General features: G+C 40.1%; 1 protein-coding gene across 8 annotated transcripts in view; it reads left to right on the top strand.

Annotated features, from left to right (window-relative positions):
* Positions 1 to 13179, top strand: part of pcdh19 (protocadherin 19) — a 52292-nt gene extending 39113 nt beyond the window's left edge. For all 8 annotated transcript variants that reach the window (XM_019364484.2, XM_025910789.1, XM_019364485.2 and 5 more), the window contains exon 5: positions 10465 to 13179. In XM_019364484.2, coding sequence (XP_019220029.1) covers positions 10465 to 11024 — 560 coding nt within the window. In that variant the 3' untranslated portion in view covers positions 11025 to 13179. The remainder of the gene's footprint in view (positions 1 to 10464) is intronic.
* Positions 13180 to 13772: the final 593 nt, after the last annotated feature.

Raw genomic sequence — 13772 nt, 5'->3', positions numbered from 1 at the left:
TTTCGACACGTCTTCATAATCCTCTGTGCTCTGTTTATTTCTGACTCAGTGAATTAACACGCACCTTAGTAATTTTAGTCATTCAGATTAAAAAAGCATATATTGCTGCTTATCTTAAAGGGGGCTTCTGCGCTGAGTGAGGATCAAATTTTAGAGCACATAACCTGAACATCACATTGAATTTAATCTGAGTTACTCTGGCATGCACACCCTGGATTCACTCTGCTTGGACTTAGTTCACTGGTGAGAAAGGTCAAGAACTGAACTGACTCAGAGCGGTGTTTCTCCATTGTGGTGTAGCTGGCGGTGGTGGATAATCAAATTAAGTAAATTTATCAGCATTAAAAAAACATTCACAAAGACCCTCTATTTTTGTATTGTGCCGCTAATAAGATATTTCCTTAAGGCTACCACATATCTTTCTGGGCATTAACCTAATTATCATTTCACATTAGTATATTATGTAAAATCAGGTTTGCGCGAAACATGTAAATATGGAGTAACTGTTAACATTAATCTGCTTAGTTTCAGAGATAGGGTTTATAATACAAAGAAAAATGCTTGTGATAAATTCCAGGAGGTTTTTTTATGTTGTTCCTTTTATGTATAATTGAATGAGAGAGAGAATTCGCTCAGTGGCTGCATCTTGGCAGCCAAATTTGAGTTTTTATACCACTCTGTACCCCACCTCTTTAAAGGGGAGGATAAAAGGTAATGAGAGAGGTCGGTTGTTACGTTTAATGGCAGACAGGAATGTCCCAGAATGGCTTTTTTTAATGATGTGCCTCTTCTCGTGCTGTCCTCGTTAAGGATGAGCTCCGAATGCACGGAGAGGACAGCGAGGGGACCGCGGCCGTATACTGCACGACCCCCCGAGATGCAGCGGGGGGTCTCAGGCTCCTTTGTGTGTTCTCCAGCTCATCTTCGAAATCCAGTGCTCGTCTGTATTCAGCTCACATCAGCATCAGAAAATAAATAAAGCAAGCAATCAGGCCATGACCTCTTATACCCACAGTGCTTAGAGACCCCCCACTAACACCACCCTTCCTCCCCCTCCTTCCCCTCTGTTCCACTTTACATAGGTTTAACTACCTTGGATTTGCAACTGAATGTCAAGCTTGGTGTTTGGCTTTACGACAGGGCAAGTTGTTCCTCAGCTGACTCTAGAGAAAAGGAACTCAAAGATGGAGAGGAGCAGGGGAATTGGATCTTTGACACCTGTCACTTCCACTCTGCTGCACCTTGCTCTCTTGCCACACATAAGGACTTTTCATGTCACAGCTCAGCATGTTATCATGAGTGGGCACAGGGGCTGAGAAATCCAATTACTAGCACTGTGTCAGGCCCCTGCTATCATCCTTATGTATGCTATAGTCATGTTCCTTAAATCAGAAAAGATGTGCTTATTAGTTCTTTCTCTTTTCTTCAGGCCAGTCTTCCACCTCCATTTCAATCTGTGTCTTAGATACAAGCTGTAGCTTTCCTCGTGGACTGCCTCACCAGTGTCACTCCTCTATACAGTGTAGGACTGGGTGGGTGGCTAATGCTACAGACATTGGTTCTGACTGTCTTATATTAAGTGGTATCATGGTGCAAAGCTCACTGTGGTGGATAATGGAGAACCTGGGAGAGAATCAGAATGCCTCCCAGATGCCAAACAGATTGGCCTTTGTGACAGAGAAATGGAAGTGCATTAGAAAGTGTTAGAAGGCCTCCTTCGTGCGTTTCCTCTACCCAGTAGGTGGAAATCTAATGCATCTCTACGCAGTGGAGACCTTGCTGTGTTTTTCTTATTTCTTTTATTTGCTGCTAAGTGATGTTGACTATCCAGGTGGAGAAAATTGTGTAATTATTTTTTTTATTTGTTTTTTTTTCCCAAGCCGTGACCCGCTTTTCTCCGTGGTGACCCACCTCCTCTTACTGTATTAATAACCTTCCCATAACACTACATACTGTCCTATTTTGCAAAATGTGTTTTTTTCTTTCTTCCTTTTTTTTTTAAAGGAAGGAAAAATTTGAAAACACAAGAACATGAGAGAGCAAGAATCATGCTGGTACTTCTATGACAAGATAAAATGGAATATAAAACAGTCCTGGCTAGCATAATGTGGCTTCACATTCAGTCAAGTTCACTTTATATTAATTATGTAAGGCCAGTCTTTTGAGGCAAAGCAGAAGCTCACAGAGGGAGAGGAAATCCAAGATATTGGTTTTCTGCACGGTGTGCCATCCCCAGTTGTTTGGATACATTGACAAGTGTTGAAGGATAGTGGGCATTTCAGATGGCTAAAAGAAATAACACTTAAGAGGTGAAAAAGTAATCTTTTCTCACTGTGAGAAATGTTTGCACCAAAAATAATAACAATAATAAATAAATAAAAATAGAGTTAGAATCCTTGATATTTGTGAAAAAAGAAATGAATTGGACTTCCTATTCACTAAAAGCCCCATAGCACACAAAGCAATGTTTTCTGTTTTGCAGTGTACTATTACCTTGACATTAGCGCTTTATCTTTTCTCTTACGTGGAACCATTACTTTTTTATTAGACTTATAGTTCGGTTTCCTTGAAGGAATATTTAATTGTCAGCCATAGATCGCCGTGACATCTGTTTTTACCTTACAGATTGGACAAAATATAATAATAGTCCATAGTGCTTCTATCCTTAAGCCAACTCTCCAGCTCTCTTTCTCCTCTCCATCCCCACTCACCACGTACAGTAGCTTTCATCTATGCTCCAACCCCATTCATTGATGTAATTTAAGAGTGTGCCCCTTTGCTTCTCCCAGACTCAAGGGTTTAGGAGCAAATTAGCTCGCTAGCTCGGTCAAGCTTAAACACAGAAATGCTGCATTTGTTCCAGTGTATTTAAAGATGTCCTCTGCAGATGCATTGTAGGGGAAACGAGCCAAGCAGACAGAGGCAGGCAGGCAGGCGGTCTGGCTGGCTGGCATTGTGGAGTGGGCAGTTTGCAACAGGGACGCCGGCAGCCTGCTGTGCTGAGTTTGAGGGGCGTATTATATTGTTGTTGGGGGCATTCAGCGCCTGAGTACAGGTTAATTTGAAGCTCGTCATTAGAAGGGCAATTTAGCTGCTCAGACTTTACAAGGCCAAAATTCGCCGTGCGATTTTTGCAAAGTGCATCACGTCATGGTAAAACACTCTATTTAAATGCATACACTGGCCGATGCAGTCGCTTTACAAAGAGATCTTTTAATCACTCATTGGGATTGTGTTGCTTCTTGTTTGTAGGTTAAAAAAAACAAACACAAATATTGTAATTTTGAATTATGCTGTCTGCTTTTTCCAAGAGAACTGAGAATAGTACATACTAACAATTCTTACAATTTCTCTTGGTAATAGAAAAATATGGTAATAATAAAGCGAAGCTTTTTAAATGCTTTACAGTGCTTTTCCAATTAGGAAAACTGCAGTTTTGTTGCTGGCACCTTTGAAAGATTCCTTCATGCATGAGCTCCCCCTGCCACCAAATGCTTTTTCAATTGGAAATACATCAAATTATGTGAATGAGATGAGCCCAAGTTTAAGATTAATTTCGACTTTAATTGCATTTTTATATATTTTAAAATAATCATCCATTTAAAACACTTCTAATCCAGAGATGAAATTTCTCTGATGAAATTCCTCACCAAATTATATCCCTGATTAGTTTTTCTGTTTTTTTCCTTGGGAAAGTTATATGTCCACAAAATTATCCAATTTACTTTAAAGTTATTAAGCTGATTTCTTTTTTCCTATGACAGTGTTATGGTTGGCATCATTATCTCGCAGAAGAAGAACCACGTGTATAGTACAATTTTTTTTTATCGTCTGTTCACTGTACAGAATTAGGGAAATATATAATTAAAATCCAATCTGCTTTCAGTAACCTTTCAGTATCTGAAATGCAACTGGAATTTTAAAGTCCAAGTGCTGTATTTATTTATTTATATAGTTCTTTAACAATAATGCCAATTAGCCCTAAGGATGGCAGTTGGATTAAAACAGCAAAACCTGAACAGAATAATTTTGGGATATGGATATCATAATGATAAGAATTTTAGTGTCCACTTAGTGTCATCATATGTTGTATGAATTGGCAATGTGGCTGAAGAGTGGGGTACTTTTCTGCCAGACACGATCCTGGCCTTCTTTTTATGGAATTATGTGAACATGTAAGTGTATTGTTCTGGTGATGGATCCTGTTTTAAGAACCTTTTTACTGCCTCTTTAACACAGTACAGCTGTGTACAACTAGGCTTAGCTCTTTATGCCCTTCTGTCTGGGTTAAATCTAGTCCAGAGTGCCTGTTGAGAGAGTTAAATGGTCACTGGCTCATATAATATATGAAAACCAGGGCATACATTCTGATATCTGTTCAAACGAGACCTGAACACTGTAAATCATGCCCCTTCAGATGTTCTTTATGTCATGACCCGAGCCAAGGGTAATACTTTCAGAGCCTTTAAAACAGTTCCTGAGACACTGCAACCTCTAGGAGCCAGCTATGGTAGGAGTAGGCCACAATAAGGTGAGACAATTCTCTCAGCAAAACAGTATTTGTTGCCAGGGCATGGAAACCAGCACACCCACGTATGTCATAATGACAACCAGTTCACATCGTTTCCACTACATCAAGCAGTCCACTGGCTAGTGGTCCTGCTTTTGAACAAAACACTGTTCTGCGATGACATAGTGATTTATAAAACAGCATAGCGATCACTTTTTTCATCCCGCTGCTGTTACACAGCTGTTAAACAGATGCCGTTTGTACCAATTTAGAGACTAGTGCATTGTTTGTCAACACCACTTTGGAAATTCATTCTTTATACCCAGACCCATTATAGAAAGCTCTAGCTTTGCTGGATGGGCCAGCAGCGAGGGAAGTGAGCATACAGTGGAAGTAAAAATTTGCAGAATTTGGCACGTACTGTTGCTAGCATTTAGAACAATTATTGACAAGCATTTCCAAAGAAAAGAAAGCTCAAAATGAAGTTAACTTGCCATCTTACATCAGGTTTTCGGGAAGACATAAGTAGGCCTGGTAGTAGTGACAAGCTGTCAGACACTCAGTGCAGTGCGGGATGTATTAGACAGTGAATGTGTTCTTGATAAATTGACTGCTACTAATGCTCAGAAATAGAACGACGGCCCTATGAACCCCAGGCTTCAACAGTCATAAGACAGTACTAACAAGGCCACACAGTGTGTCTAATTTTCTTGACAATTAATATTTGACCGGGAGAACTGAAGGAATTCTGAACAGATAGGCAGAAATTAGAGAAAGGTTTTTGGGTGAAGGATTCATTTAATTACATCAACGTATATGAGACAGTAGAACTGATTAGATGAAAGAGCAAGACAAAAGGAGGGGACGCATAAAGGATGGCCTTGTGCAGGGAGCTGTGAGGGATGAATTAGACGGTTTCGGGGGGTGGGGGGATAGCTTGATGTGACTGAACCAGATGCTGTAGGGAGAAGGAGAGGACTCGATGCTGTGCAGAGAATGATGGCTTACGTGGCGCAGTAAGGGTGCCCCTCTACTGTTTGTAAAAACAAGACCATCACACTCCATCTTGCTGCTCCCGCAGGAGCCAAGCCTCAAGGCTGATTTATGGCCCACAGACTGAATTGGCTGGCTGGGATGACAGCAGTGCTTGGACTCTCCCTTGTGAGTAGTGTAGGAGGCTGCTTGGCCAAGCCTCAGCCTCAGCTGGCCGTAGAACTGTCCTTTACTGTAGTTAGGACAGACTAGATGTTAAGCTCTATTTGTTGTGTTAGGATCGGAGAGGACCAAACCTGTTAGTTCTTGAGCATATTTTGAACTCTGAGCACTAACCAACCACAGACAGGCACCGTCTTTTCTGTTCGTGCAGTATTTTTTTCTCTCCCTTGTGATACTTTCATCAGCTTTTGCATTACAGGCTCCATCAAGACTCTGTAGTAACAATTTAGATTTAATCATGCTTTGCCATGTGACTGCCAGGATGGAAAATTAATATGGAGAGCAATTAGAAAACAGGCCTCTCATTGTTAAAGATACTGTGGCATACCAAGATGAGACCAGAAAAGTGGACATTTTAGCTGCAAATGAAAAGCTTTAAATGAAAACACACACACGTCAAGAAATTTTGACTCCTTAGGGTTTGGATCATGTTTATAACTTATGAGTCGATTTTTGGATTTTACACCTGTACTCTCAACCAGAAATGAAAAGGGGCACATAGCATAATGGCAGTGTTGTTGTGTGCTGTTTGATCTTTTCAGACTATTTGGTAGCGTCGTTACTGAATATTTAATGGGGATTAATATCAAAGACATTAAGGTAACAACAGAAAAACAAGCAAAAGAAATCAAAGGGAATTGGTAAAGTCTGTGGAGGCCATAAGTAAAGCATAGCGAGGTTTAAATTAGTCTACATTATTTCCTCTCATAACAGCTACATCACAGGAAGCTGTGATACTGTCTGGATGTCTGTTGGGTAGCATCTGTTTTCTTAAGACCATCAGTTGAAATGCATTGTTTCTGCTACATCAAAAATATCAGCATATAGAGGAAGTGCAAAAAAAAGTAGTTTAAGCCACAAGTGGCATTCTTAGTAAGATGATTTATCATACCGTACTGCTGTTCCTGCACTGCCGTTCATAATTCTTTTTAGGGTTTATCATCCTGTAAAATCAAACTGACTGAATCGTGTCATACTGCAATTCCCAGTTGTCTTGTGGTAGTCAAACTAAGAAATACAGAATTATGATTTTGTCACCCGAATCTGGTTCATATCTACTCAACCTGTCTCTGGCCCTCCAAACTGGTATTCTCTGTTTTGCCGCTGCTTACGCTTATTTTACAGGATTACATCATCATTTTCTACCTTGAGGCTGTGTGCGCTACTTTTGGAGGGATAAGCGTTTGCGTTTTCCAAGTCAGGCTCCGTGCGTACAGCCAAACAGGACGCAGAATAGCTGGCGAAAGCTCAGGGAATTATACAGGGAGGCGTCTCGCTCGGTGAACGCATCCCTTCCCTTTTGTGTCAGTGGATTTTAGTCTTTTGCTGATTCTTCTTTTCTTGCTACATTAGCAACAAACAAATAGCACCTGCAGCTGCATAACATGAAGGGATCATTATACGCAGTGCACAAGGGTAAACTGAGCAATGAGCTTGTCAGAATGTGGGATTCCCTCGCTGAAACTGAAGATCTGTCTGCTGTAAGCTGAAGTTCAGACACCTTCATCTGATTGAGTCAAATAGACAGGACGGAATCGGCTGCCGGCAGGTAACAGATGCAAGATGAAATGGAAGGAAACGTGGGTTTTTCACCCTGTGTTGATGCAAATTGGTGCTATAACTACAAACAGAAAAAACATGGAGCACTACCAGGAGACTTTAGCTTTTGCACATGTTTTTTTTTTATTTCATATTTTCAATTCTATATATAAAGTCCTTTCTACTGCCTTGGAGTCAACGTTAGAGTGCAGCATGTTTGATATAATAGTAGTGTTGTGATCTTGATACATGATTAGATTTGTACTTTATTACCATTATATTGCACAATATTTTAAATGAAAAAAAACAGACACACACACGCAAAGATGCAGCCCAGCCTGTACCTCCTGGTGGAGCTCCCTCCGTAATTAATTTTGTGGATCGGAAATGCTCCCAATGACATCCTTCTCTGTACTGTACTCTAAATCTGTTCCTGGAGCTGATTGGCAAGCTTATTTTCCTGATAACTTTGAATACACATTCACAGCAGGAGGGCCTTTACTGTCTTCTATTCTGTACTTGTTGACTTCTAAATCTAAGCAGTGCTGTAAAAGCCTTTAATTCATCTCCTACCATACACAAGCTTGTTTTTTTTCTTATCTTTTAATGGGAGGAGATTACGTTTTGTTAAAGGTCGATGGCCTGTCACTTTTTTCATTTAAATTTTGTCTCCTCCAGTTTTTGGGGCCTTTTAGAGCAACATCTGCGTTTTATGAAGCTGTGAGGAAAGGCAGGATGTGTGAGTGTTAATAGCACTTGGCTTTCATAACAATGTCATTTACAACCCAGTTGCTCGCTCATAGACCCCTAAAGGAAAGGAAAGAAATGGCATTCACTGCATTTGTGCGCACGGCTCAGCAGAGAGCATACAACTTGTGTATGTTTCTTTGTGCCTCAAGGCTTTTCACACCTTAGAAAGCGCTTTAGGCTATAGAAATAAGCCAAAGTGTTTAGAGGAAATTGAATTCATTACCGAGATACTTGTAAATTTTTAATCAATGAAGCAAAAGATCTACTTTGTCAAACATGCCAAACAAGAATTTTGGTGAGATTTCAGATTGCTAAATATAGAGCTCAACTTTTGAATGCATGTAATAAGAGCACTAAATGCTCATGTGAACCATTATCTTTCTAAATATGCTTTACATTGCCTCTTCGAGTTTAAAAAAAAAACGCCCTAATACGTCTTTTAATTTTCCCCTCTTTAAAATTTTTTAGCGATCAAAATAAAAATATTTTAAAAAATGCGTTTTAAAGTGCCGTTACAGGTAAAGCAGTCACGTGGGGTTAAAAAGGCTTTGAAATGGATTTAAAAGCACTGTGGCAGTAGACAAGCTAATCATGCTTTTTTATGTTTATTTATTTTTCTATTCATCATCCTCTATTATGTTCTTGGTACCTGGGGAAAAAAAACTTTCTGTTGTGATTGCATTATTACATCCTGATTGGATATGTTTAAACAAAACCCCCAACTCAATGCCTTTTGTCTCCCTGATTGCTGCCATTGCAGTTTCTTGGACCAATCAGCATTCATTGTAATTTCCATAGATGCAGGACTATAACTAGTGGGAAATATTCAGTTTTCACACATTATTGCTTCTTGGCCTCATCAAATGAGCTTGAATGTATGGTAATTAAATAAAGCAGCCTCATTGTGCCTTTTAAGTATAATTTGGATAGTATTGGGTAATAATAATTCAAAAATGCATTTTACATATTATTAAATTATGTGTACTTAAATTGTTACTGTGAAGTATAGTTGAGATGGTTCTAACAAAGACAACGGGATTTCGTCATCCACATTCATTTGAGAGATGTCATGTCAGTGCATGTCAGCCTGTGCACAATTAGACAGACATGATGAGAGAAATCCTCTTCTGTCATATGGACATTGGTAACTCACGGCTTGCGATTTCGGTGCCCATAGGCGATGATTCCTTCACAATTTTAAGACAGCTCATGATATCCCTAACATACTCATTCAGTTATTCCATGACATGGTAACCGGTCATATCTGTCAGTCTCATCAGATTATACTTTATGAGAGACAACTCTGGCATATCTGCTCCTGAAAAGCCTGTCTCCAGTCTTTAAATATCGATCCCGGGGGCCTTAGCAGAGGTGCCTCTCATGAGTACAGAAAAGAAGAGAGAAAAACAGATCATTAGTGATTTTAATTAGGTGATCTGTCAAGCTGCGATTGCCAGATGTAAGTGTATGCATTTGGGTCGATCGCAATCCCTCTCACGATCCCTTCTTGTCACCTTGGGCCTCTGAAAAGTAGGATGGCTCTTGCTTAGAGTAAAACAAGCAGTAGGGGAGAAAAGAAATATGTCACCGTGCATGTGTGTGGCAGGTTCCTTCCTAAGAAGCAGGTGGGGGGGTTCGGTTTCATATCGAGGTTTAGGAAAAATGTTTGAAATTTTCCAAAAAATATCAATGTTCTGCTGCTAAAGTTAGAAATGTGACACCATGAACATTTTCTAAATGAAATTGACAGAGGACAAACAAAATTATGTGTACATGAGATTTCTGAGTACTGCTCTTTGGACTGTTAAAGAACAAACAAGAATTAAAGCATTTGAGTTTGAGAGACTTCGGCTCCTTTTGTTGTTATAATGATGCAGAAATGTTCTTAAATGTTTTTCCCTCAACACAACAAAATGCAGAAGACGCAGTTATACAGACTCAGACAAATCTTTTTTTCACTTCAGCGTTAAACATCATTACATATTTATAACCCGGCGCCAGATGACAGAGACAAAGAGGGAGAGAGATATGAACCGTGCAGCGGCACCGCAACTCGTCTGGTGTCTTTGTGAGATATCTGATTGCAATGTTTAAACCTGCCTTTCATCTAATGTTGCTACAGAAAACTCAATTATACAACAGCTGCAAATGGACTTTTGATTCAACAATTCATAATTTAATTGGCATATTAGACGTGCCCCCAACATCCAGCCCTAGTTATCATGGAGTAGTGTTAAAGGGAGTGTAATATTGAGCTCATGTAGATTGCAAAAAAATCATTTAGTAATGCTCAACTTTGTGTTTTTAAACTGAGTTTTCATGTATTTGTTCTGTTTTTCAAGACAGTTCTGACATACTTAAATCCTAAAGGGATTATCAGAATAAAGACGAAAATCAATTAACTTTAAGAACAAATATAACAATTAGGTTGTCTCTTTATTTCCCCACAGATCCCAGTGAGGGCTTTCACTGCCAAGATGAGTGTCGGATCCTAGGCCACTCTGACCGCTGCTGGATGCCTCGCGTTACAGTCCCAGCACGCGCCAAGTCACCCGAGCACGCTCGTAACGTCATCGCTTTGTCTATCGAGGCGACCACGGTGGACGTGCCACACTATGAGGATGGCACAACAAAGAGGACTTTTGCCACCTTTGGAAAGGATGGGTCTGAAGATGTGGAACGAGGAGACATTAAGGGAAAGCGAACTCAGGAGTCTCAGGTGTGTAGCCCCAAGGCCAATGGAGGGGCTGTTCGTGAAGCTGGCAATGGGCGGGAGGCGGCCAGTCCCATCACTTCCCCTGTGCACCTGAAGAGCCCAATGTCCAAGCCGTCATCTGCCTACAACACGCTTAAATGCCGTGACGCAGAGCGAATCGCCAACCATAGCCTGCTGCGGCAGCCGGAGGGGAAGGACAGTGAGCCGGCTGTAAGGGAGATCAACACACTTCTCCACGATGGCCGAGACAAGGAATCCCCCAGCAGCAAGCGCCTGAAGGACATTGTGCTTTAGCAAGCTTCTCTGTGACACACACCAACATGTATACACACATCCAGTGTAAACTGACATATATATACCCCGCAATAGCTGTGTATACACAGAAGAAAATCTGGCTGTGGCAGTAGAGAGACACACCCATTTGCAGTATACAAAATTCAAAAACCAGCCTGGGCTGAAGATAAACTGACGTATGCTGCAGCTAGTTGTGTGCTCTGGCCCAGGTAGTGGATGTGGCTTCGTTGTAGTCGCAGTACTTTTTCCTTGTTTGCTTTTTGTTCAGTTTTCTTTCTATCAGCCTGCAATGAGTGGACAGGCAGGTTACTGCTGACTGCATGGACACGGCCAGTGGAGCTCTCCAGCCCTCGACCCAAAGCAGGACTTCACATGTTTGGACACCTGAGGTGCCAGTTCATACGTACAGTTATGCCTTTTGAACTACTTTTGTATCACGAACTGATATTTGCCTTCTTTGGTTTTGCAGTCTGTTTTAGCTGCCAAAATCGCTCTTTGTTCCTTTGTATAGAGTTCTGTCACTGTAATAAACAAAAACAAATACACACAGGATTCATCCAAAAATATCATCAATTTACTCCTTCAGAAGTTTTCAGTGCATTCAGGAGAAGGAAGGTGAGGCCTCCCGGGCTCATCTCTTCCTCTCCCTGACAAATAAGAGAAACTTTCTCTGCATATCCCTGAGGACATCCTCGTGTCATCAGACTGTGAGGTCCTTACAGTATTTATATTTTATCACGGATTGAGCTGATTGAACTCTCGTTGTCTGCCAAGCCGCTCTGACTGCAGGAAGTGGGACAGACAGATACTTGTGATCAAATTGCGTTGTATGAAACAAAAAAAAAGACTTTCTGCTTTTGAAATCTCCTGTGCCCAACCTTGATTGTAGCCAGTGGAGCACAAATTAGAACTTTGTGCTTTGGTCTTGTACTTTTTTTGACTTTTGACTATGGGGCTAGGATAGAAGGGATCGTCACTCATGTCTTGCTATGTGAAACTCTGTATAGGGTTTACTATTATCATTTTTAATAACCTGTTGTTATGTGACAATCCCTTTAATGTTTTGTTTCAAGAGAAAAAAAATGAATAAACATTGGTGTTCAACTGAAGCTACAGTAGCGTTTGTTACACAAACACAAAAATAAAAAAAAACATATATGCCAAAATATATTTTATAAATAATTTAAAATGTATAATGAGAATATTTAATGCTGTGTAGTTATTTTATGAGTAAGTTATACTTGAAATTAACTTGCTTTTCGTTCATTTGTCTTTTGCTTTTATATTGAACCGGATTTGTTTTGGGGTTTTTTTCGTTTATGTTCAAAACTTGGATTCTTTTTTTGTTTACTGTGTGATCCCTGGCAACTGTTGACTTGCAGTCTACCTTGTTGTAAAGAGTTTCTTATTGGTCAGTTCTTGTGCCATCCAGTTTCTGTGTGGGCTACCAGAAAATGTAAAAAGACAAAAAAAATTACATAAAACAACAACGACAAAAAAAAAAAGCGATTTCAGCACCAACATTAGTGTGTCAGTTCAATGAGCTTAGAGTGAGATAGCAAAAGAAACCAAAAAAGATGCAAACACAACCTTAATGATTGCAGGATGTTGCTTCATCTTAGTATCAAAGGAGGAAGAACAGCTTCCAGTGTTCTCCAGGCTGTAACGAGGTTCCACCTATTTTATCTGTGTAATAGGTTGGCTTTCCTATAGGGCCCAATCACGTGGAAAAAAAAAAGACTTTTTCAACTTCAGATGAGGGCATTGTGATGTGCAGATTAGCTTTACTCAGCACTGCTGTCACCCTGTACCATCTGTGTTCTCCTGATCTCAAAGCTAAGGTTGAGACCACAGTGGCATAAACAGGGCTCTCCCTTAATATGAGCACCACACAACAGACTGGGTGGAATCATGCGAGAGGGAACTAAGGTCTTGGAAGAACCGTGTTGCACATCAGCAATGTGGTTTTATGTTGCTTTGCAGTAAACTATGTACAATGTGGAAAAATATGAATGAAAATGGACAAATTGCATACAACAAACTAGATCTCTGTAGCTGAATGTTTTGCTGGTCTCACCCATGGCTTCTGGCAACATGAAAATCGGAATAATCACTGAATGTATACAGCAGCTTATAATTAAACTATTAAATGTTCTCTGCTTTGTTTTCTTGTTTTTACTCGACACTGGTGAAATTTCGGGTTGAACTGAAATTTGATTCCATTGCTTCTTAACAACCATTGTGTCTTTGTGTACTGAAAGAAGTTCTCAAGTCATCACTAGGATTAAATTTAGTGTAGAGGCAGTTAGATAGCTGAAATTTATCCATCACAGTGCTGCCTAAATAAGTACAGTACTGTACAAAAGTTGAGCCACTTCCCCTTTTTTTTTTATTTTGCTGAGCTTTCTCATAATTTCTTTAGGTAGTCTTTGGGAATAGATTTATTCCCTTTTGTGTCAAGATTATACCATACCGCTTCAATAATGTTTAGGTCTAGGCTCTGAGGCCAGTCCATGACTGATAGTGTTCCATTGTGTGTTTTTCTATCCAGGTATACATTCACTGCATTGGCAGCAGTGTATTCAGGATCATTGTCATGCTGAAAAATGAAGCCACTGTCAATCAGAAGCTTTCCAGGTTGTATTGCATGGTGGATCCAAATTTGACAGTACTTCTTTATGTTCAGAATTCCATCAATTTTGACAAGATCCCCAATACCACTGGCTGAAAAGCAGCCTGAAACCATGA

This window comes from Oreochromis niloticus, linkage group LG2 (genome assembly GCF_001858045.2).
Source record: "Oreochromis niloticus isolate F11D_XX linkage group LG2, O_niloticus_UMD_NMBU, whole genome shotgun sequence".
Classification (NCBI taxonomy): Eukaryota; Metazoa; Chordata; class Actinopteri; order Cichliformes; family Cichlidae; genus Oreochromis; species Oreochromis niloticus.
This window is presented reverse-complemented; position numbering and strand designations above follow the sequence as displayed.